Here is a 26294-nt window from a genome sequence, read left to right on the forward strand (position 1 = left end):
GGGAGGCTGAGGCACAAGAATCGCTTGAACCCAGGAGGCAGAGGTTGCAATGAGACAAGATCACGTCACTGCACTCTAGCCTGGGTGACAGAGCGAGACTCTGTCTCAGAAAAAAAACTTTAAGTACTTTAAAAAATAATTGGCTGAGTATGGTAGTTCATACCTATAATCCCAGCACTTTGGGAGGCTGAGGTGGGAGGATCGTTCAAGTCCCCAAGGCTGCAGTAAGCCATAATCATAGCACTGTGCTACAGCCTGGGCAACAGAACAAGACAATGTTTCAAAAATTAATAATAATTGACTCTTGCTATTTTCCACAGTGAGGCTCTCTGTTTTTTCACAACTATTAAAATTAATCTTTCCGAGGCTGGGAACAGTGGCTCATGTCTGTAATCCCAATTTTGGGAGGCCAAGGCAGGCAGATCACTTGAGGCCTGGAGTTCAAGGCCAACATGGTGAAACTCCATCTCCACAAAAAATACAAAAATTAGCTGGATGTGGTGGCACACACCTGTAATCCCAGCTACTCAGGTGGCTGAGGCATGAGAATTACTTGAACCCAGGAGGTGGAGGTTGTAGTAAGCCAAGATTGTGCCACCGTACTCCAGCCTGGGTGACAGAGTCAAACCTTGTCTCAAAAAAAAAAAAAAAAAAAAAGAGTACTAGTTCTAGATATGACACATTTGACCTTTTAGTATTTCTGTCAGTACTAATACACAAATAGTCACCTATATATAATTGGCCTTACTGCAGTTGAGTCAAAAGTAAATAAAGTTGGCCTCAGTTTTCTTCTTCCTCCCACACCATACCATTCCGAGCAGCAGTCCAACCAGCATCATGTGAGCAGGACACAGCACTTTAGTTAAAGATGATGCAACCTCTTCAGATAATCTGTTAAATTCTTTAGGGGTGAGTCTAAGTTACTGTCAAGACAATTGTTTTCCAAGAAGCATCTAACAGGCCATAGGCAGTAATTCTCCAAGCAAACCACAAGCTTCATTTAGATCAGCTTTGTAAAAAGTAACCACAAACAACAAATCAGCAACAATTTCTCTAAATGCAGGTAATATACATATATCCTGAAAATATACATAATATACAAAGTCATGTCACAAAGTTTGTCTGAAATGGATGACTACTAGTTCCTAGAACAGAAAGTTTTGTTTTACTTTTTTTGCACCAAACATGGAACTCTTGACTCATATAATAGAGAATGTATTTTCCCTTTCCCTGTAAAAAATCAGTAATTATTCTACAGAGATAGAAAATCACATGAAGTCCTAAAATCATCAAATGTTTTTCTACTTAATCATTCTACAATTTAAAAAAAAAGTGTTTAAGCATTTAAACATAACTTAATAAAGTTAGATTTTATTTCTTATGTGTTCCAGACAATACAGAAAAGTTTAGTACATGCATTTACAGTAAATAGAAGCGTTAAATAATGCATTTACAATAAAGAGAAGCCACTATTATACTAATATCTAAGAAATCTATGTTCTAGGGACAAATATCCACATTATTAAAGAAGAATATTTTCAATATTGAAACAAAAAAACAAGGCCAGGTGCAGTGGCTCATACCCATAATCCCAACATTTTGGGAGGCCAAGGAAGGAGGATTATTTGAGGCCAGGAGTTTGAGACTGGCCTGGGCAGCACAATGAGATACCATCTCTACATAAATTTAAAAATTAGCCAGGCATGGTGGTATGTGCCTGTGACCCCAGCTACTCGGGCTGCAGGTGAGCTGTGATCATGACACTGCACTCCAGCCTGGACAATAGAGTGAGACTCTGTCTCAAAAACAAACAAACAAAAAACCTCACAATAAACTAAAAGACTCCCATGGCAAACACAAACAAGCATAATTCATTCTCTTTACTCTCACAATGTTGGCATATAATTCCTAACACTGTGGTAAAAGTCACTATTGGAAACAGAATTAATTTAAACAAGAAACTTAAAAAAAAAAAAAAAAAACCTAGCTACTATTTTTATGCTTTAGCAAATCTCAGATTTTTAAGTTCTCATTCATTTATTCAATATATATTTATCGATTGTTTGAATCCTTGAAAAACAAAGATAAACAGAATACAGCGTTGGCCATTTAGGGTGAGAGACAAGAAGATTGAGACAAGAAACTCCTGCAAAAAGTGTTAAATGCATCTAGAGGTTTCTACAAAATGCTGTGGGAACAGAAACAAATACCCTTCCTATAAGCTCCTGTAAAAAAATACAAACACTGATAAATTCTTCTGGGTTAATGAGTGGGTTGGCCAGGCATGGTGGCTCATGCCTGTAATCCCAGCACTTTGGGAGGCTGAGGTAGGCAGAACACAAGGTCAGGAGTTTGAGACTAGTCTTAATAACAAGGTGAAACCTCCTCTCTACTAAAACTATAAAAATTAAGGGCCGGGCGCGGTGGCTCAAGCCTGTAATCCCAGCACTTTGGGAGGCCGAGGCGGGTGGATCACGAGGTCAAGAGATCGAGACCATCCTGGTCAACATGGTGAAACCCCGTCTCTACTAAAAATACAAAAAATCAGCTGGGCATGGTGGCATGTGCCTGTAATCCCAGCTACTCAGGAGGCTGAGGCAGGAGAATTGCCTGAACCCAGGAAGCGGAGGTTGCGGTGAGCCGAGATCGCGCCATTGCACTCCAGCCTGGGTAACAAGAGCAAAACTCCGTCTCTGTAAGTTAAATATAAAAAAAAAAACCCGTTAGCCAGGCATGGTGGCGCACGCTTATAATCCTAGCTACTCAGGAGGCTGAGGCAGGAGAATCGCTTGAACCGAGGAGGTGGAGGTTGCAGTGAGCCAAGATCACGTCATTGCACTCCAGCGTGGGCAACAGAGTGAGACACTGTCTCAAAAAAAATTTAAAAAAAAAAAAGAGTGGGTCTACAAACAGGAAACAGAAACAATCCTCTCAGGACTTGCCCATCTATTCATTATCCAGTTCTCAGCCAGCCATTAAGTCTCTCAGTGCCTTGGTGCATAAAGCTCTAAAATGTCCAAAGAGCAGTAATGAGGGGTTGTTTCACAGGAATTTTGTGAGCAGCCTTTTTTTTGGGGGGGACTGGGTCTCGCTACATTGTCCAGGCTGGAGTGCAGTGGCTATTCACAGGCACAATCCCACTACTGATCAGCACAGGAGTTTTGACCTGCTCTGTTTCCAACCTGAGCCGGTTCACCCCTCCTCAGGCAACCTGGTGGTCTCCTACTCCTGGAAGGTCACCATATTGATGTCAAACTTAGTGTGGACACCCGATTGGCATAGCGCACTACAGCCCAGAACTCCTGAACTCAAGCGATCCTCCAGCCTCAGCCTCCTGAGAAGCTGGGACTACAGGCACACGCCACTGTGCCAGGCTGTGAGCAGTCTTGTAAGGTGGTTTCTTATCTACCATATTCCAAGATAAACAGCTTATTTTAAAAGGTAAACATGGGGGCCGGTCATGGTGACTCATGTCTGCAGTCCTACCACTTTGGGAGGCTGAGGCAGGTGGATCACTTGAGGTCAGGAGTTTGAGACCAGCCTGGTCAACATGGTGAAACTGGCTCTACTAAAAATATAAAAATTAGCCAGGTGTGGTGGGGAGCATCTGTAATCCCAGCTACTCGGGAGGCTGAGGCAGAAATCACTTGAACCCCGGAGGTGGAGGTTGCAATGAGCCAGGATCACACCACTGCACTCCAGCCTGGGAAAGACTGTCTCAAAGAACAATAAATATGGCTAGCTGATATTTGTCAAATACAAACATAGGCCTCACGTAAAACTTAATTGCCTGTGACATGAAAGAGCCAGCACTGGCATTTTTTTTTTTTTTTTTTTTTTTTTTGAGATGGAGTCTCACTCTGTCAGCCAGGCTGGAGTGCAGTGGCTTGATCTCAACTCACTGCAACCTCCACCTCCTGGGTTCAAGAGATTCTCCTGCCTCAGCCTCCCAAGTAGCTGGGACTACAGGCCTGCACCACCCCATCCAGTTAATTTTTTTGTATTTTTGGTAGAGACAGGGTTTCAAAATGCCGGCCAGGCTGGTCTCAAACTCCATACCTCAAGTGATCCACCCAACGTGACCTCCTAAAATACTAGGATTACAGATGTGAGCCACCATGTCTGGCAACTTTTTATTACCTCAAGTAATATAATTACCTCCAGTGGAGGGCCAGTTCACCTTCCAGCCACCCTCCTACAGAGAAGGGTAAAATCTTCATTGGTCCTAAGTCAACCTCTGGTTGTCCTACTTTACTCTCTCCTTCTTGGGTATATAGTGACAACTTTATTCAAGATTCTCTCAACACTATTTAATGAGCTCCTACTATGTGCCAGGCACTGTCCCAAATGTTTGGGGTGTGAAAGTGAATGAGACAAAAAGTTTCCATGCTTTCACAGAAGTTAAATTCCGGTCAGGGAGAAATACACAATAAGCAAGTAAATAAATGAAAGATAAATTCAACTGGTGAAGAGTGCTGTGAAAAAATAAAACAGAGTAATGTAACACTGCTACAGAAGGTGTCTTTAGTTGGGGTGGCCAAGGAAGGGATGCCTGAGGAGTTAAAATTTGAGGCATGACTTGAGTGGCCACAAGGCACCTGGGACAAAACATCCCAAGCAGAAGAAACAACAAATTCTAAAGTGGGACTGAGTCAGGGTGTTTAGAAACAGCAAAGGGGGCCAAGTACAGTGGCTCAATCTGTAATTCCAGCACTTTAGAAGGCCAAGGCAGATGGATCATTTGAGGACAGGAATTTGAGACCAGCCTGGGCAACATGGTGAAACCCTGTCTCTACTAAAAATACAAAAATTAGCTGGTCATGGTGGCTCATGCATATAATCCCAGCTACTCTGGAGGCTAGGGCGCAAGAATCACCTGAGCCCAGGGGGCGGAGGCTGCAATGAGCCAAAATGGTGCCACTGCACTCCAGCCTGGGTGAAAGAGCAAAACCCGTCTCAAAAACAAGAAAAGAAAAGAAACAGCAATGGGGCCAGCATAGCTGGAGCAGAGTGAGAAAGCGGGGTGAGAAGGAAGGACAAGAGGTTGGGAGGCTAAGCAGGGTCCAGGATCCAGAGTACAAGGGGCACTGCAGGTCCAAGGAAGGAGTTTCCATTTTTATTTTAATGCAATGAGGAGCCCCGTTAGATGTGTTGTGCTTGGTTGCTGCCACATCTACAACACCTAGAACAACATCTGGTGCATAGAAGACGCTCAGGATATTTACTAATTGAATTGCAGGGTGTTAAACATGGCCTTTATAAAGCCATCATATTTTCTCTAAGCTAAATAAATGGTTCCAGTTACTTTACTCCTTTTATGATATCATTTTGAGTCTCCCAACCTCTAACAGGTGACAATAAATAAATGCCCTTAAAAATAAATATGACAAGAGCAGATGACATATAACAGATATCCTCTCATAAGTCTAACTCTTCCTAGAACAAACAGGTAAACAAAAGATGTGTAATTATGAATAGATGCTTTGGCTAAAAGATGAAGAAGTTATGCTCGACTTGCACTTCATATCTCAAAACTATTTAATCTCCCCTTCTGAAGGCATCTGAGATTCCACAGGATCCAGGACCCCAAGAATACCAAGACACAGGAAAGAGGGATAGTTAACTTGGTTACCTTGAAGAGTGAGCATGAGACTGCTGATTTAATATAAGCTTATACACACCAAAAAATTCATTTTAAACTATGAGCATAGATTCCCTTAAGAAAAATGTAAATTAAAACTAAGTAAGGGCCAGGCTTGGTGGCTGACGCCTACAATCCCAGCACTTTGAGAGGCTGAGGTGGGTAGATCACCTGAGGTCGGGAGTTTGAGACTACCCTGACCAACATGGAGAAACATCATCTCTACTAAAAATACAAAATTAGCTGGTCAAGGTGGTACATGCCTGTAATTCCAGCTACTGTACTCTGGAGGCTGAGGCAGGAGAATCACTTGAGCCCAGGAGGCGGAGGTTGCAGTGAGCCGAGATCATGCTATGGCATTGCACTCCAGCCTGGGCAACAAGAGTAAGACTCTGTCTCAAAAAAATAAAAAAAACCTAAATAGATAGGTCCCTAGCTTGGTGGCTTATGCCTGCAACCCCAGCACTTTGGGAGGCTGAGGTGGGTGGATCACCTGAGGTCCTGAGTTTGAGACCAGCCTGACCAACATGGTGAAACTCCATCTCTACTAAAATACAAAAAATTAGCCAAGTGAAGCGGCGCATACCTGTAAGCCCAGCTACTTGGGAGCCTGAGGCAGGAGAGCCTCTTGAACACAGGAGGCAGAGGTTGCAAGTGAGCCAAGATCATGCCATTGCACTCTAGCCTGGGCAACAAGAGTGAAACTTCGTTTCAAAAAAAACTAAACTAAATAGGTCGAACACAGTGGCTTATGCCTGTAATCTCAGCACTTTCTATTGAAATTGTGGAGGCTGAGGCAGGCAGATCACTTGAGATCAGGAGTTTGAGACCAGCCTGGGCAACATGGCGAAACCCGTCTCTACAAAAAAATACAAAAATTAGCCTAGCATGTTGGTGCATGCCTATAGTCCCAGCTACTCAGGAGGCTGAGGCAAAAGAATTGTTTAAATCCAGGAGGCAGAGGTTGCAGTGAGCCAAGATCACGCCACTGCATTCCAGCCTGGTGACAGGGTGCGACTGTGTCTCAAAAAAATAAAAAAATGTTAAAAAGACCTAAATAGGCGAATTGATAAATAACATATGGTAAGTCCACAATATGAAATACACGAAACAATGATGAAGTACTGACACATACTACACTATGATGTCATCAGACACAAGGAAATGCATGTTCCATGATTCGATGGATAGAAGTGTACAGAAAGGGCAGACTGAGCAGCAAGCAGACCACAGATTACCTGGGGCTGATGGTGGGAGTGGAAAAGTAACTGCCTATGGGCATAAAGGAACTTTTAGGGTGAAAGAAATGTTTTAAAGCTGCATCGCAATGGTGGCTGAACAACTCCATACACACCTCTCTAACCAGTGTTCAAGACATTCTTTGCCCAAACTCCTGAACATACCAATCAAACAAAAAAGCAAAAAAAACTAATCATTTTTGAAGTAGGCAGTTTAGGCAAATATACTCCCCGGGTCCCAAAAATATTCCATTAAAAAATATTTTTAACTGTTTAAAAACCTAAAAAAAAAACAAAAAAATTCACCTCTGCCAGGCACGGAGACTCACGCCTGTAATCCCAGCACATTGGGAGGCTGAGGCAGATCACTTGAGGTCAGGAGTTTAAGACCAGCTTGATCAACATGGTGAAATCCCATCTCTAATAAAAATACAAAAATTAGTTGGGTGTGATGGCACATGCCTGTAATCCTGGCTACAAAGGAGGCTGAGACAGAAGAATCACCTAAACCTGGAAGGCGGAGGTTGCAGTGAGCCAAGATTGCGCCACCGCACTCCAGCCTGGGCAACAGAGCAAGACTCTGTCTCAAAATAAAAAAAAAAAAAAAAAAGTTCACCTCTTCTATCCCTGGAGTTGATAAAATACGGAATATTTACTCACCAGAGGCAGTCTTGTATATGGCACCCACTTGACCAAAATACTAGCAAAGTTTGCTTTTTAAAATCTACAAAAGATCCTAAGCTACCAAGTGTGTCAGGCTCAAGATATTTTGTTATTATGCTTTTGTTATTATTGTCTCACAGGGACAATAAAGTTGCCAAAAGTTAGGCGACGCGATCCAGTAATAAGACAACACTGGCACTCAGTCCTCAGGCCTGGCGTGGTCAAACATCCCTCTCCCCAAGTTCCAACGCAGTGGCATGGGCTCTTCAACACAGAAAAGCTCCAAACTCCCAAGCCCCAAGAGCCTATACAAAGTTATCAAGGCTAGACAGATACCAAATCTGGTACCTTTGGGGTTAAGATACTGGCTCGGGTTTGCAAAAACAAACCACTGCCCAATTACTGAGCACCACAGAGAACACTCCAAACATTGTGAAAATCAAAGCCAACATTGCAGGCAGGCTGGCCACTACTAAAAGGATTTTAAGGAAAGGAATAGTAACAGCAAATTGGTATTTTAATTGACTCTCCCTGAATTGTGCAAAGAATAGAAGTGAGGAGAGACAAGGCAAGTGGCATGGATAGCATCCTGCAAATCCAGGTAAAGATGATGATGGCCTGACCTGAAGCAGTCAGGGCTACAGGACGGGGGTGAGGAGGATGGACAGCAAGACCAGAGGCATGGGATCTGACAGGCAGATGGATGGTTTACTGTGTTTCTAAGCCTCAGAAGGAAATCCGGGAACCCTCTCACAACTGAAAGCAAGGAGCAGAAAGAGCACTGACAATGATGACCTGCTAAAATGTGACCCCACTGAGTCTGCTGTGCACAAACAGGAAAAAGCTGCCAAACACAGTTTCTCTGCAGCAGCATGAGGTGCCCAGTATTTCCCTCGTGGACAATCCTGAAAGGTCATACTGGGTGAAGTTTAGAACTTCTGGGAAATTGAAAATGAAAAAAAAACTTGGCCAGGCACAGTGGCTCACGCCTGTAATCCCAGTACTTTGGGAGGCAGAGGTGGGTAGACAACTTGAGGTCAGAAGTTCAAGAACAGACTGGCCAACATGATGAAAACCAGTCTCTACTAAAAATAATAACAATAATACAAGCCAGGCAAGGTGGCTCCTGCCTGTAATCCCAGGCCTTTTGGAGGCCGAGGCAGGTAGATCACGAGGTCAGGAGTTCAAAACTAGCCTGGCCAATATGGTGAAACCCCATCTCTACTAAGAAAATGCAAAAATTAGCCAGGCGTGGTAGCGTGCACCTCTAATCCCAGCTACTGGGGAGGCTAAGGCAGGAGAATTGCTTGAACCTGGGAGGTGGAAGTTGCCATGAGCCAAGATTGTGCCATTGCACTCCAGCCTAGGCAACAAGAGCAAAACTCTGTCTCAAAAAAAAAAAAAACACCAAAAAAACACCGCCACAAAAATTAGCCAAGTGTGGTGGTAGGCTCTAGCTACGCTACTTGGGAGACTAAGACAGGAGAATCACTTGAACTCACAGGGCAGAGGCTGCAATAAGCTGAGATCATGCTACTGTACTCTAGCCTGGGTGACAGAGCAAGACTCCATCTTGATTTAAAAAAAACCTAAAACTAAAATCAGAAAAAAAAATTATTCAAATCTGCAGCAAACCTCATTGCACAGGAATTAAGCTAAGTAAAATCCATTGCGCTAGAAAAGATCTCGATTCAGGCAAAAGGGGCTTTTAACATAATGTGACTATCTGGAGTCTTCTCAATTGTGGACCATACGAAACAGCAAATCATGCCACTAACTACTCCATCATCAATCAAGGCAAAGGGATTTTAGGTAAACAACAGCTTCCCCAGAGCACAAACCCCTTCCCAAAAAAGCCTAAGAATTCCCCAAGTAAACAATGAAGAAACACTCAATGTAAATGCAAGGTCACCAGGCTCATAGGTCTGAGGTTCTAAGTCACTGGTAAGAGGACTGAGGAAAAATAGAAGAAATCAAATTATTAGGTGCAGTGTATACTGCTCGGGTGATGGGTGCACCAAAATCTCACAAATCACCACTAAAGAACTTATTCATGTAAGCAAATACCACCTGTTCCCCAATAACACCTATAGGAATAAAAATTTTTTTTTGAGACGGAGTTTCACTCATGTTACCCAGGCTGGAGTGCAATGGCGCGATCTCGGCTCACCGCAACCTCCGCCTCCTGGGTTCAGGCAATTCTCCTGCCTCAGCCTCCTGAGTAGTTGGGATTACAGGCACGCACCACCATGCCCAGCTAATTTTTTGTATTTTTAGTAGAGACGGGGTTTCACCATGTTGACCAGGATGGTCTCGATCTTTTGACCTCGTGATCCACCCGCCTCTGCCTCCCAAAGTGCTGGGATTACAGGCTTGAGCCACCGCGCCCGGCCAGGAATAAAAATTTTTAATTAAAAAAGTTAATAAGGGCCAGGCAGCGTGGCTCACGTGTGTAATCCTAGCACTTTAGGAGGCAGAGGTGGGTGGGTCGCCTGAGCTCAGGAGTTCAAGACCAGCCTTGGCAACATTGTGAAATTCCACCTCTACTAAAAATACAAAGATTAACCGGGCGCAGTGGCACGTGCCTGTAGTCCCAGCCACTCCAGAGGTTGAGGCACGAGAATCACTTGAACCTGGGAGGCAGAGGTTACAGTGAGCCAAGATTGTGCCACCATACCCCAGCCTGGGGAACAGAGCAAGAGTCCATCTCAAAAAAAAAAAAAAAATATAAAAATAAAAAAAAAAGTTAATCTAAAAAAAGAGTTTTAAATAACTTAACAAGCTGGAAAAAAAAGCACCAGTAAAACTGGAAAAAATAAAAATTAAAAAAAAAAAAAAAAGGCTGGGCTCAGTGGCTCATGCCTGAATCCCAGCACTTTGGGAGGCCGAGGCAGGCGGATCATGAGGTCAACAGATTAAGACCATCCTGGCCAACATGGTAAAACCCCATGCCTACTAAAAATACAAAAATTAGCTGGGCATGGTGGCATGCACCTGCTGTCCCAGCTACTTGGGTGGCTGAGGCAGGCCAATTGCTTAAACCTGGGAGGCAGAGGTTGCAGTGAGCCAAGATCTCACCACTATACTCCAGCCTGGTGACAGAGTGAGACTCCATCTCAAAAAAAAAAATCATCAGAAAGGACATACTTGTATACTGTTTGTAGAAACAAAAATAAAGGCTTTTAAGATTGCATTTTGGCAATACCTACTAATGATTTTAAATTATTTATATTCCTTGACTCAAATTTCTAGGAGAAAAATGGGTGCAATCTACATGCATATGATTAAATTAGGTATAGTACATCCAAACAGCGTAACACCAAACAGCAGCTTAGTGTTTTAAATTAAGACCTGTATTTCCTTCCATACAAATGCCCCAAATCTACAGCTACAATCTACAAAAGGGTATTAGAAAAATGGTCTATATACAGTAAGAACCCACTATGTGTGTGTTTCAAATCTACATGTTATAGACAAACCTCACAAAAATAGTGTTCAACAAATGCAGACAGATATTAAAAAAAAGCACATAGTGGATAAATTATAGTTATTTAAGGTTCAAACACAAGCAAAATAAACTTTGTAAATATTTTTTTTTAATTCTCAGGAAAATATTTTTCCCCTTTCACAGTGTCAAAAAAAAAACCTGTATAAAAAGTGTTGAGAACAAGAAAAATCTGCTGTAAGATTCTTAGTATAAGGGCCCTGGGAGTAGCTCATGGAAAGATGAAGCTTGTCAGTTCAAATATAAAAAGCTGACAAGTCACTTCCTCATACATGGTCATGAGCTAAAAATTCAGCACAGAACATGCAGTCCAAGGCATGGAGACAACCATGTTGAAACAAACAGCTGAGTGTCAGTCAAATTATTCAAGAACCTGACATCACATCCTGGAAATATCAAATATAGTCAAAATGCAGAATTTTAGCCTCACTTATACAGGTTAGGAAACTAAGTTATTAAACATCTTACTGCGTTCACAAAGCCAAAATAGGGACTCAGCTTGTGTTCTTAGCACTATGGTACACGGCTCCCTTTAAAAAAAAAAAATCACTAAATTCAGAGGTTCTAGAATGTAGAGCATGTAGACCTTATACCTTGCATTTCCACTTATTAGTCAAAGAGTAACTACTGTACATTTCCTTCCGAAATCTAAACCTGACCATCTGAAAGGCCCAGAAATTCTTTTTTTTTTTTTTTTTTTTTGAGACAAAGTCTCGCTCTGTTGCCGAGGCTAGATAGAGTGCAGTGGCGAGATCTCAGCTTACTGCAACTTCTGCTTCCCAAGTTCAAGCAATTCTCCTGCCTCAGCCTCCCAAGTAGGTAAGATTACAGGTGTTGTACCACCATGTCCAGCTAATTTTTGTATTTTTAGTAGAGACAGGGTTTCATCATGTTGGCCAGGCTGGTCTTGAACTCCTGACCTTAGGTGATCTGCCTGCCTCAGCTTCCCAAACTGCTAGGATTACAGACTTGAGCCACTGTGCCTGGCCTTAGCCGGGAAATTCTTAAGTAACATCCTCTGACACCTTGAGTTTTCCAAGACATTTAAAGTGTAGGATCTTATACACACCCACATAATTTCATTAAACCAAACATTAAAAAGTAGAAGGGAAAAAAATCAAATTTTTATAAACACATCTAAGTTCACTTCTGAGCTTATTTTATCAATAAAGGTCTTTTTTTTTTTTTTTTCTGAGACAAGATCTTGCTAGATAGCTGTGGCATAATCATAGTTCCCTGTAGCTTCCATCTCCCAGGCTCAGCCTCTTGAGTAGCTGGGACTATAGGCATAGGCATGTGACACCATATCCAGCTAATTATTTTATTTTATTTTATTTTTTTGAGATAGAGTCTTGCTCTTATTCCCCAGGCTGGAGTGTTGTGGCATGATCTCAGCTCACTGCAACCTCTACCTCCCGGGTTCAAGCAATTCTCTGCCTCAGGCTCCCGAGTAGCTGGGACTATAGGCGCCCGCCACTACATCTGGCTAATTTTTTTGTATTTTTAGTAGAGACAGGGTTTCACCATTTTGGCCAGGCTGGTCTTGAACTCTTGACCTTGTGATCCACCCGGCTGGCCCCTCAAAGTACTGGGATTACAGGTGTGAGCCACTGTGCTCAGCCCTGGAACCCTGTGTATATTTCAACCACTCACTGGTAATTATATCTCAGTTCAACAAAATGACCTCAGAATGTTTCTCCTTTTTTTTTTTTTTTTTTTGAGATGGAGTCTTGCTCTGTAACCTAGGTTGGCGTGCAGTGGCACAATCTCAGCCCACTGCAACCTCTGCCTCCCGGGTCCCGTTCAAGCAATTCTCCTGCCTCAGGCTCCCGAGTAACTAAGATTACAGGCATACGCCACCATATCCAGCTAATTTTTGTATTTTTAGTAGAGACAGGCTTTCACCATGTTGGCCAGGCTGGTCTTGAACTCCTGACCTCGTGATCCGCCCACCTTAGCCACCCAGAGTGCTGGGATTACAGGCGTGAGCCGCTGTGCTCGGCAAGAACATGTCTCTACTCACCAACACTCTGTCTCCAATTTTGAGCTCTCTTTCTCCTTTCTTAACTGAGCCAGCCTCTGAAAGGTTGGAGATAGATTCGCTGGCAGTTTTTGTAAGGTTGCTAATCGGAGGCATAGCTGAAGGTTCCTTTGCTACTGGCTGTGATGGTTTTTGAGGGATGTTTGAGGGGGTGGCCGGGAAGGAAGACACCATGCTGGCTGCAGAAGTGGACAGAGGTGAAGTAGCTCGGGAAGTGGAAGTCGTCTGCAAGCCATTAGCTTCATCTTCTGCTTGCACCTTCCTTGTTAACTTTGAAGGTCGGGTAAATATGCCCTTTAAAGGTTCACACTGGAAATACCGAACTCCGGCCACCGAACCATCATTCTTGCCTATGGGTTCATCTAAAACAATTCCAGCCCACTGGCCTGGTGCAAACTGGGTTTCTCCAAGAAACTGGATAAATCCAGGCTTATTTCCATTCACCCAAACTCGCTCCCCAACTCGAAAGTCATCCACAAATTCCTCTTGAGTCTCAGATGATGGTGTGCTTGATGCTTTTTCACTGGATATTGTTTTTTCTACTGGAGCTACAGCTAAAAACAGAAGAAAGATCATAAGAGATTCGATTTAATATTCAAACACACAACCTCTAACTTAAAGAAAACCTAGAGAAAGCCAACAGCCCACAGGAGTAGCCTACAACTCTTAGAGAAGTGTTCTAGTCTTAAGTGTTGTTTTTTGTTTTTTGAAATAGTCTCGCTCTGTCACACAGGCTGGAGTGCAGTGGTTCGTGATCTCGGCTCACTGTAATCTCCACCTCCCGGGTACAAGTGATTCTCATGTCTCAGCCTCCCGAATAGGTGGGATTACAGATGTGCACCACCATACCTGGCTAGTTTTTGTATTTTTAGTAGAGACGGGAGTCTCACTAACATTGGCCAGGCTGGTCTCGAACTCCTGACCTCAGGTGATCCGCTGCCTTGGCCTCCCAAAGTGCTGGGATTACAGGCGTGAACCACCATGCCTAACCCAAATATTTTTGTTTGTTTTGTGTTGTTTTGTTTTAAACCAGGAGGCCAAGAATACTTGATCCTTCACCACCATCTTCAATGCTGCTAAACTCAGTGAGCTGGTGGTTGAGGTTTATTTCTTTACTTGCAATTAAGATTAGAAAAAGTTAAAACAAGAAAAAAATAAAATCAGTCATTTTTCCAGGCCTATATTTATAATTGGCCTGATTCATTATTTTATTCTGGGGCATGGGGGGCGCCTTCATGTTGGTCCTGCTGAAGAAAGTCATCTAAGGGCCACAGCCACCTCCACACACACACACACCAAGGGAACCAAGGGAAACACATAGAATCCTCAACTGTGCGGACCATCGACCTTCAAGAAATTCCAATCTTTTTCCTAGCCACCACCCTGCACATCATGAGCATAATACCCATTCAGATTCACTAAGTACCACTACTCCACAATTAAGGAGTCAGTTGAAGCTGACAAAAACTAGGATCATTTGGCCAGGCACAGTGGCTCACACTTGTAATCCCAGTACTTTAGGAGACTGAGATGGGCAGATCATTTGAGGTCTAGAGTTTGAGACCAGGCCGGCCAACATGATGAAACCCCATTCCTACTAAAAAGCACAAAATTAGCCAGGTATGGTGGCAGGCGCCTTTAATCCCAGCTGCTAGGGAGGTGAGGCAGGAGAATCACTTGAACCTGGGAGGTGGAGCCAAGATCACGCCACTGCACTGAGGCCTGAATGACAGAGCAAGACACTGTCTTTAAAAAATAAAATAAATAAATAAAAATTAAAAAGCCAGGTGTGGGGGTTCATGCCTATAATCCCAGCACTTTGGGAGGCCGAGACGGGCGGATCATCTAAGGTCAGGAGTTCAAGACCAGCCTGACCAACGTGGAGAACCTCCGTCTCTACTAAGAATACAAAATTAGCTGGGCATAATGGCACATGCCTGTAATCCCAGCTACTTGGGAGAGTGAGGCAGAAGAATCACTTAAACCCAGGAGGCAGAGGTTGTGGTGAGCTGAGATCACACCACTGCTCTCCAGCCTGGGCAACAAAAGTGAAACTTCATCTCAAAAAAAACCTAGAAAAAAATCATTAAGCTCTCCACATATAAAATTTTATGTCTTTTAATTACAAATTCTTTCAGGCTGGGTGTGGTGGCTCAGACCTATAATCCCAGAACTTTGAGAGGCCGGGATAGGCATATCACTTGAGGTCAGGAGTTCGAGACCAAACTGGCTAACATGGTAAAACCCTATCACTACTAAAAATACAAAAATTAGCTGGGTGTGGTGGTGTGTGTCTGTAATCTCAGCTACTTGGGAGGCTGAGGCAGAAGAATCAGCTGAACCCGGGAAGCAGAGGTTGCAGTGAGCCAAGATCGCATCATTGTATTCCAGGCTGGGTGACAGAGCGAGACTCCATCTCAAAAAAAAAAAAAAAAAAATTCTTTCAAATATATTCAAGACTGTGAATGTATATAAAGTAATGTTTTAAACTTAAAAATCAAATTGAAGTCTCCATATAGGATAATTTGTTTGCCATAAAGGAAATGCATAAAGTATTACCAGCCGTAGGTGTCTTCAGAGCTGTGCTTCCAGGCTTCAGGATCTTGGTGGGGGCCTTAAGCCCACTTGGCTTTAGCATACTCATTTTCTTTAAATGTCAGAGCTGCTTCTCCTTTGCCTGTTGCCACTATCTTTCCCCAATCATTGATACAACTGTAGGTGCTATAGTAAAGTCAGTCTCTGGATTTAATCTGCAAAGGGAAATAAAAAGATTTTATAATCTATAGGAGAAAGCAGGAACAACAGGTAACTTTCACAGACTAAAGCTTTCATTTTATTTAACAATATCCATCTCCACACTAAACCTAGAAACCTAGAAGACTCTGGTTATTACAAACATGAAAATGCTGCTGAAATGGATTTAAAGACAATATACTATCCTCAAGAGAAGCAGTTAGCTGGGTGCCATGACCCACTCCTCACACCTGTAATCTCAGAACTTTGAGAGGCTAAGGCAGGAGGATTGCCTGAGGCCGGGAGTTGGAGACCAGACTGATGAACATAGCAAGACCCTGTCTCTACAAAAAAAATTTTTTTTAATTAGCCGGGAGCTAAGGCGGAAGGACTTCATGAGCCCAAGAGTTTGAGGCTGCAGTGAGCCATGATCACGCCACTATACTCCAGCCTGGATGACAGAGCAAGACCCCGACTCTAAAGAAACAAACAAAAAACACAAAAACAAGCAGTTAAGACACACAAAATATTTGCTTTGTTTTATATATCTAATATTCTTAGCTCAGTACAAAAACTCACACAATCCATAAAAGAGGGTTCAGAAAAATCTGCAGCAAACAATGTGGGGGGGAAACGGAAGCTTTTAGTTTTTACTTTCATTTCTATATTGCTTAAGTTTTACTATAACAAGGCTGTATTAGTTATATTTTTAAATCCACAGAATTATTCAATTAACAGTATAAAACTATATATATGTTAAACTACAGGAAGATTAAAACCCTGTAACAAAAAGCCCTATCTGGCAAGTGATGGGAGAAAATGATCTTGGTTCTATCAGAAAAACACAATATATTGCTGGTTTACTCAAGACCAGATATGAATCTATGACTTTTGGACTAAGGTAAAATAGTATCCTGTCATATTCCCTTCACCTCCACGTAAAGTGAGTTGAAGAAAACCTTCGGGTTTTAGAATATAGAAAAATATTTTCAGATATAATACCTAAAAACAAAACAATTCAAAGAGAAAAATGCTGCCATTTAATGACTCTCTGTCAAAGGGCTGTTCTGCACTTTTCTCTGCGAGCAGAGCTTGGATGATGAAACGCAAACCTCACATTCTCATCCTGTGTCCCTTACAGCCAACACCAGGCACTGGCAAAGAATCTGGCCAGAGATGACAAAGGTACCTGAAGGCCGCTGCAGCATATGGAACAGTGCCCTCCCCCAAAGACATGGCCACCTAGCACCTGTGAATGTGACCTTATTTGGAAAAAGCATCTTGCAGATTTAATTAAGAATCTTGAGATAAGGTCATCCTGGATTACCCTGGTAGGCCCAAAACCCAATGAAAATTGTCCCTATAAGAAGAAAACAGGCCCAGGAGTGGTGGCTCTCGCCTATAATCCCAGTACTTTTCGAGGCTGAGGTGGGCAGATCACTTGAGGTTAGGAGTTCACGAACAGCCTGGCAAACGTGGCAAAACCTCTTTTCTACTAAAAATACAAAAATTAGCCAGGTGTGGTGGAATTTGCCTCCTGTAGTCCCAGCTATTCAGGAGGCTAAGGCACAAGAATCACTTGATCCCAGAAGGTGAAGGTTGTAGCAAGCCAAGATCACACCACTACACTCCAGCCTGGGCAACTGAGCAAGACACTGTCTCAAAAAAGAAAAAAGAGAAGATGAGAACACATAGAAGAGAAGGCCATGTGAAAACAGAGGTTAAGGTTGGGCACGGTGGCACGTACCTGTAATCCCAGCTACTTGGGTGGCTGAGGCAGAACTGGTTGAACCCAGGAGGCAAAGGCTGCAGTGAGCCAAGATCATGCACTGCACTCCAGCCTGGGCGACAGAGCAAGACTATGTCTCAAAAAATAAATAAAGATTCTGATGGACAGAGTGAGAGCTGGCATTTACCTGAAGACAGAAGTCACTATGCTGATTACAAATATAAAATCCCCATGTTCCTCACGGCTATCACCACTGCCATCAGTGATGAGGGAAAGAGGGGTCCGGGTAGGAGACCCTATGCCAAGGCCGTAGTTCTGATTCAGAGTCAGGTTTGAAACTATCTGCTTTGCTGTCAGACTCTCATCCCACAGCTTGCAAATTTCAAGCAGAGTTATTTGTTCCTGCTGCTGCCTTAAAGAGACAGAAGGGATTGGCCAAGTCTCCTTTGGACTTGACCAACAAAGGCCATGCCTATGCCCATAAAATTTGAGAAGGATGGGGACAGTCTAAGTGTAGAAAAATTCCCTGGGGCCTTCCTGACTCTTCACCCTGGGCCAGCATCATAGAGAGACAAAGGCCAGGTAGAACAGACAGAGAACAGATGGAGCAGGCACAGTGTCCTGGAAAACCTTTTATGGTGACAAAATGAAAAACAAAATGCTCCTTAAACTATTTCACTTGGGCAAAACAGGGAACTGCTGGGCTTAGGTCAAGCACTCCCTAAAGAGGAATTTTGAAAACAACCACAATACATAACTAGGGAGCTTTCAAATCCTGCAGCTCAGTATCATAAACTCACAAAAATCTGACCATCTGCAAGTCTCAGCCTAAAACACAGAAGCATGTGGTTATTGCAAACCAAAGCCTAATCCTAAACTCTGTCTAGGACTCTGCTATCCACCAGTTCTCATGCCTCTGGTTGTCGGTCCATCTGTGTTCCTTGAATCTAATGTAGAGAACTATGATCAAGATTTAAAGAAGGAGAAAAATCTAGTCTCTGTCAACAAAAGAATCGGCAGCAACACCACCAACGTTGGTTTTTTTTAATCTTCCAATTTATAGTTTCTTTTTCATGCATTATTAATGACTGGCATGTCAGGCTTGCTTCAAAAAATCAATTCAATGAAAAACAAAAGATCAAAGTCTTTGTCATGGTGCCCACAACTGTAATGACCAAGAAGCAATATCTCTGTATAATATTTCAAGGTCAGTGAATGTCACATTGAAACTAATCAATTCCAAAAAACATGCAAAAAGAAAAAAAAAAGACATCCTTGCCTCGCTGATAAGCTGGGCATATTTGAATTTTTGACACCTGTGCTCAATGAATCAGGAGATCTGGACCTAAAATAAGACGAACTACCCTTCTCTCCCACCCTCCCAACATGTACGGACCATAACATATAGAACATTATAACTCAGAAATAATTTTTATCTGAATTACTATCCCATTTGAGCGTTACAATACTATGAATTAGCCACTATTATTACCTCTTCTTTACAAATGAAGAAACGTCACAGAAATTAAGAAATTAGCAGATGTGTTTCCAAATTTGTTAATCACCTGTCTCCTAAGGTCACTTGGCTCGGTGGCAGAGATGCGAACACAGGTATTGTGATTCCAAAGTTAATCTCTTTTCACTAAATTTAATATTCAAACTTAGGAGATATCACACATCAAGATGAAAAACACCAGTTCTGGTACTACGAGAATGACCTACATATGTATGGCATCAAGAGTTCACACAGCACAAATACAAAACTACCTGTGTCTCAGCTTTTAGCTGCGAAGGTAGGTGTGCAATGACCATTATGCCCAATCAGGAATAGAGAGAATGAGGATTTAAAAGGCTAAGTGACCTTCCAAAGGTCATTCAATTAAAGAAGTGGTGGCACTCAAGGGCTCATCCCTGTAATCCCAGCACTTTGGTAGGCCGAGGCAGGTGGATCACCTGAGGTCAGGAGTTCAAGACCAGCCTGGCCAGAATGGGGAAACCCCGCCTCTACTAAAAATATAAAAAATCAACTGATCATGCTAGCAGGCACCTATAATCCCATCTACTTGGGAGGCTGAGGCAGGAGAATCACTTGAACCCAGAATGCGGAGGTTACAGTGAGCCAGGATTGTGTCACTGCACTCCAGCCTGTGCGACAGAGTGAGATGCCATCTAAAAAAATAAAAATAAAAAATAAAGTTAGGGCTGGGCGCGGTGGCTCACGCCTGTAATCCCAGCACTTTGGGAGGCCAAGGCGGGTGGATCACGAGGTCAAGAGATCGAGACCATCCTGGTCAACATGGTGAAACCCCGTCTCTACTAAAACTACAAAAAATTAGCTGGGCATGGTGGTGCGTGCCTGTAATCCCAGCGACTCAGGAGGCTGAGGCAGGAGAATTGCCTGAATCCAGGAGGCGGAGGTTGCGGTGGGCTGAGATTGCGCTATTGAACTCCAGCCTGGGTAAAAAGAGTGAAACTCCTCCTCCAAATAAATAAATAAATAAATAAATAATAAAGTTAAACCATTCTTCTCAGCTTCTCTTTTTTTTTTCTCTCTCTCTCACGTAATGCTTTTCTGTTCAGGCACAGGCACAAAAAAGATACCTAAATTCAACCATAATCAAAATTTGCCAGCTAAGTTAAAAATGGAACGGTAACAAGGGAGTTGATGGTAATTTTTCTCTTTTTTTGATACAGAGTCTTGCTCTGTAGCCCAGGCTGGAGTGCAGTGGCACGATCTCGGCTCACTGCAACCTCCTCCAACTCTCAGGTCCAAGCGAGAGAGAGAGAGAGAGAGAGAGAGAGAGAGAGAGAGAGAGAGAGAGGAGGAGGAGGAGGAGACTGGGTAATTTATTAGAAAAGAGATTGAATTGGCTCACAGTTGTGCAGGCTGTAGAGGAAGAACAGCACATGTGTTCCTGGGGAGGCCTCAGGAAGCTACTAATCGTGGTGGAAGGCAAAGCGGGGAACGGGTGCTTCACATGGCAAGAACAGGAGCAAGAAAGGGAGTTGGGGAGAGGAAATGCCACATACTTTTAAATGACCCATCCTGCAAGAACTTACTATCACAAAGACAGCACCTGCAAGAACTCACTGTCACAAAGATAGCACCAAGCCATGAGGGATCTGTCCCCACGATCCAAACACCTCCCTCTACGCCCCATTTCCAGCTCTGGGGTTTACAGTTCAACATGAGATTTAGCAGGAGACAGATATCCAAACTGTATCACTCCTCTACTACATTATAAATTTTTTTTTTTTTGAAACAGGATCTCATTCTGCTGCCCTGGAATGTGTGGCTCTATCTCAGCTCACTGCAAGGGTCTACAGGCACACATCACCACGCCCGGCTAAGTTTTGTATTTTCAGTAAAGACAGGGCTTCACCATGTTGGTCAGGTTGTTCTCAAACTCCTGACCTCAATTGATCGGCCCACTTTGGCCTCCTAAAGTGCTGAGATTACAAGTGTGAGCCACTGCGCCCGGCCTATTATAAATTCTTTGGGCTTACATGTCTGCCGTACACTTTCCTGTTATCTGTAGCGAGCACCAAGTGTAATTTTGTTTTGGTACTGGATATACCTCGGCTGGTTTGTAGAGTCCTTTAAATACTTGAGATTATTTTTCTCATTCCTTTCATTTAGTGAGCATTGTTTATAAAGTGTTAGGCTAGCACACAGTGGCCTACTCTCAGTTCACTATAACCTTCACCTCCCAGGCACAAGCAATCCTCCTGGCTCAGCCTCCCGAGTAACTGCGACTACAGGTACACACCACCACCCCTGGCTAATTTTCGTATTTTTAGTAGAGATGAGGTTTAATCATGTTGGCCAGGCTGGTCTTAAACTCCTGACCTCAAGTGATCCACCCGCCTCGGCCTCCCCAAGTGCTGGGATTATAGGTGTGAGCCACCACACCCGGCCAGAAATGTTTTTAATAATGAAAATTGATCTAAAGCAGTTAAATATTGCCTCTGTGGCTAAAATTCACTGCAGATTGGCAATTTTCTTTTTTTTGAGATGGAGTCTTGCTCTGTCGCCTGGGCTGGAGTGCAGTGGCATGATCTCGGCTGACCGCAACCTCCATCTCCTGGGTTCAAGCGATTCTCCTGCCTCAGTCTCCCAAGTAGCTGGGATTACAGGCATATGCCACCATGCCCAGCCAGATTGGCAATTTCAAGTTCATACAACCTATGTGTACAGGATGGCTCATTTCTACAAATGTCTTAAAGACATCCCAGTTAAATAGAGACATTTGAAAGGGCACATAATGTCTCCACTTAAATTCACAAACTTAGAAACTTCTATTATTTACATACAGCATTACTTAAGTAAAAAATGAAAAGGGAGGCTGGGCGTGATGGCTCATACCTGTAATCCCAGCTCTTTGGGAGACCGAGGCGGGCGGATCACCTGATGTCAGGAGTTCAAGACCAGCCTGGCCAACATGGTGAAACCTCGCCTCTACTAAAAATACAAAAAAAATTAGCTGGTCATGGTGGCGGGTGCCTGTAATCCCAGCTACTTGGGAGGCTGAGGCAGGAGAATCACTTGAACTGGGAGGTGGAGGTTGCAGTGAGCTGAGATCGTGCCACTGTACTCCAGCCTGAGCAATTGAGTGAGATTCCCTCTCAAAAAAAAAAAAAAGAAAAGAAAAGAGAAGAAAAAAGATTTTGCTGGAACAGTAGTGGTAGCAAAAGAAAAAAAAATGAAAACGGGCCACGCACAGTGGCTCACACCTGTAATCCCAACACTTTGGGAGGCCAAAGTGAGCAGATCACTTGAGGTCAGGAGTTCAAGGCCACCCTGGCCAACATGGTGAAATCCTGTCCCTACCAAAAATACAAAAAAATTAGCTGGGCATGGTGTTATGTGCCTGTAATCCCAGTTACTACAAAGGCTGAGGCAAGAGAATCGCTGAACCCGGGAGGTTGCAGTGAGCCGAGATTGCGCCACAGCACTCTAGCCTAAGCAACAGAGTGAGACTCTCTCAAAAAAAACAAAAAGATGGAAAGGGACAATTTACCAAGTGCTTGCACCCAGCATACAGAAACACAGGGTTTTCCAAGTTTTTATATACTTGAAAGACAGTCCTTTAGGCCGAGAGCAGTGGCTCATGCCTGTAATCCCAGCACTTTGGGACGCCAAGGCGCACAGATCAAAAGGTCAGGAGATCAAGACCATCCTGGCCAAGACGGTGAAACCCCATCTCTACTAAAAATACAAAAATTAGCTGGGTATGGTAGCCCATGCCTATAATCCCAGCTACTCAGGAGGCTGACACACGAGAATCGCTTGAACCCAGGAGGCAGAGGTTGCAGTGAGCCGAGATCGCACCACTGTACTCCAGCCTAGACAACAGAGCAAGACTTCATCTCAAAAAAAAAAGAAAGAAAGAAAAAGAACAATTCTTTAAAAAGTTAATATTAACTCTCAGAGACTAGGTTTCTGAATATTTGTATAAACCAACACCTTTTCTTCCAACTCCAACTGAATCAGGTACAAAGAGCACAAGGAAAAATAATCAAAAATAGGTGGTGACAACTTCTGGATTGTGATGCATCTGAATTGAGACCTCTGGGTCATAAAGAATTTATACCACTAACCACCAGCCTGATCATTATAAAATGTTACTTGCCTGGCATTGTAGATGTATTTTCACAGAAGAAAAAACATTATGTTTATTTTCAGGGAAAGCTGATAGTAAATTCTACAGTAAATAGAGCCACTGACTTACCTCATACACACTATAAAAACACTTTCTACTCAACTATGGAGTTTTCTGCCTTTAAAAGTCCTGCCAGAGGATATTCTCAATGATTTTCTCATCATTACACAATCTCTTTCAGCAAAATAAAGAAGGCCTGGGGTCAATGTCTTTACTTTTTATCTATAGGAAGTTAAAGAAAGTCAACACCAATCTAGAATATGAAAATAGTACCTCATGGTGTCTGTAGAATTGGGATAGGCATCAGTTCATATCCTGCCAGAAGCTGGACAGACATTTTGAACAATGTGGCTGTGAGGTTATGATGACCTCACAAACAGGAATTCTGATGTTAGTCAGGATGAAACCTTACCAATTTAAAGAAAAACCAGAAGGTTCTGTATTCCTGAATCTGGAGGTGATAACTCAAGGAATGTCCTTCCGCGTAAGAAATTATCCTCCCATCTGAGATTAGCAGCATCTAATCTCAGTTTTCTCCACTGCTGACCAGCATCAGCAACACAGGTAAGCAGAGGAAAGCATGTCCACCTAAACAGCTGAACACCAGTCATGTACGCATATCTATATCACCTGCAAACTTCAAGTAAGCAAGTTTTTATTGTGGGTCAGTTCCAAACACTTTTTCTTAGTATTCTTTACTGGAAAATTGGGCTACATTTAAGAATCCTGGTAACTAAGTAGGAAATAAATCATAAGCTTAAAATGTTACTCTAGCCATTCTAATAAACTACTAAGTTTGCCAGCCCCATAGGGACTCTGTTTACTAAGGAGAAGTGGAGACTAACATGTGTAAATTCATTTTGAAAATGCCTAAAGAATAAAGCCTTGAGACAGCGCCTCAAGATAGCCCTGTGTATCTTTGTGAGGAAAAGGCAAAATGGCCAGGCTGTGGTTTCCTCCCTCTTAAGAGGTTTGGAGTTTGCAAGCCAGGACAGAGTAAGAATTAGGGACATTTTATCATTTCTAAGGGCTTAAAAATTCTTAAATTGAAGGGACCTATAACAGGGACTCAGAACAATTATCTCAATTGGTAATTTTTATCTTTTTTGTTTTCTTGGGTCTCTAGAAAGTTTATTTAATGAACAGGTATAATTAATTTCACAAGAGGAAAAAAATTCATGATTTTTGAGCTACAATAAGACAGCTTCAACCAAAAGAGTGAAGAAACAGACTCTACCATGCTTTCTCCACAGAAACAAGAATGCAGTACAGCAAAGCCAGGATAGAAGTGAAGACATATGGAGAGGGTGGCTGGCTGTTCACCAAGACTTTTTTTTTTTTTGAGACCAGGTCTTGCTCTGTTGCCCAGGTTGAACTGCAGTGATGCACACACGGCTCATTGCAGCCTTGACCTTCCCTAGTCCAGCCATCATCCCACCTCAGCCTCCCAAGTAGCTGGGACCATAGGCAGACACCACCACACCTAGCTAATTTTTTTTTTTTTTTTTTTTTTTTTTTTTTCAGAGAAGGGGTTTTACCATGTTTCCTAGCCTGGGCTCCAGCGAACCACCAACCTTGGCCTCCTAAAGTGCTAGGATTACAGGCATGAGCCACTGTGTCTGGCCTCTTTTTCTTCCTGGATTCACACCATATTCCCCAGCTCCTACTACAGCTCAGTATGATCATGTGACTGAGTTCTAGCCAGTGGAATGAGAGGAGTGTGTGAGACATGTGCCACTCTAGGCCTAGCCCAGAGGAACCTGCTATATGCAATCCCCCCATGCTCTTTCCCCTTCTAATGGCTTGATGGACACAAGCCCAGCAACCTTGAAAGCATGTAATGAACACGACAGAATCAAAAGATGGAAGATGTCGGGCACAGTGGCTCACGCCTGTAATCCCAGCACTTTGGGAGACCAAAGTGAGTGGATCATTTGAGGTCAAGGGTTTGAGACCAGCCTGGGCAACATGGCAAAGCCCCGTCTCCACAGAAAATACAAAAATCAGCCAGGCATGGTGGTGCACACCTGCAATTCCAGAGGCTGCAGTGAGCCAAGATCCCACCATTGCCCTCTAGTCTGGGAGACAACCAGATCTGTCTCAAAAAAAAAAAAAGAAAGAAAAAAAGGAAGAAGCCTAGACACCTGAATCGCCTCTCCCCATTTTCCTACCAGTAAATACCTATCCTAAACTTTTCCAAAACTGAAAATCAACTTATTGGTCAGGCTCACTGGCTCATGCCTGTAATCCCAGAACTTTGGGAGGCCAAGGTAGATGGACCACAAGGTCAGGAGTTCTAGACCAGCCCGACCAACATGGTGAAACCCCATCTCTACTTAAAAAAAAAATACAAAAATTAGTCCACTGTCGTAGCACGTGCCTATAATCCCAGCTACTCGGGAGGCTGAGGCGGCAGAATCACTGAACCCAGGAGGCGGAGGCTGCAGTAAGCCAAGATTGCGCCACCGCACTCCAGCCTGGGCAACACAGCTGGAGACTTCAACTTATCAGTTTCAGTTACAGCCACTGAAATCAGTGTGCTTATTTGGTATAGTGGCAAGCTTATTTTACATAATACAGTGGCAAAGAGATAAAAACTTTGCTTACAGCTTCTAATCATCTTGGCCAAGTAAACTCCTCAAATAAATTCATTTTAAGGGGCCAGGCTTGGTGGCTCATGCCTGTAATCCTAGCAATTTGGGAGGCCAAAGCAGGCAGATCACCTGAGGTCAGGAGTTTGAGACCAGCTTGGCCAACATGGCGAAACCCTGTCCCTATTAAAAATACAAAAAAAAAAAAAAAAAAAAAAAATTAGCTGGGCTTGGTGGCGAGTGCCTGTAATCCCAGCTACTTGGGAAGCTGAGGTGAACAGAGTGAACCCGGGAGGTGGAGGTTACAATGAGCCAAGATCACGCCACTGCACTCCATTCTGGGCAAGAGAGAGAAAGAGACTCCACCTCAAAACAAAAAAATTAATTTTAAGGATGAACCTCCAAGATGGAAATGCTTTATACCACAAAAAGCATAATAATGTGACGAATAAAAGTACTATATCTTCATAAAAGCAAACACATTTTACTG

The 26294-nt window shown here is 43.1% G+C and overlaps 1 protein-coding gene across 21 annotated transcripts in view; it reads right to left on the reverse strand.

Moving 5' to 3' along the window:
* CLIP1 (CAP-Gly domain containing linker protein 1) overlaps positions 1-26294 on the reverse strand; it is a 142685-nt gene that overhangs the window by 95449 nt on the left and 20942 nt on the right. For all 21 annotated transcript variants that reach the window (XR_004258148.1, XM_032242597.1, XM_032242679.1 and 18 more), the window contains 2 exons: positions 15648-15838; positions 13071-13642 (listed from right to left, as the gene is read on the reverse strand). Coding sequence is in view for 20 of the 21 variants with exons in the window: in XM_032242597.1 (XP_032098488.1) it covers positions 13071-13642; positions 15648-15732 (657 nt within the window). In the remaining variant the exon portion in view is untranslated. The remainder of the gene's footprint in view (positions 1-13070; positions 13643-15647; positions 15839-26294) is intronic.

The sequence above is a fragment of the Sapajus apella genome, unplaced genomic scaffold (genome assembly GCF_009761245.1).
Source record: "Sapajus apella isolate SASKATOON/1434 unplaced genomic scaffold, GSC_monkey_1.0 scaffold2, whole genome shotgun sequence".
NCBI classification, from domain to species: Eukaryota; Metazoa; Chordata; class Mammalia; order Primates; family Cebidae; genus Sapajus; species Sapajus apella.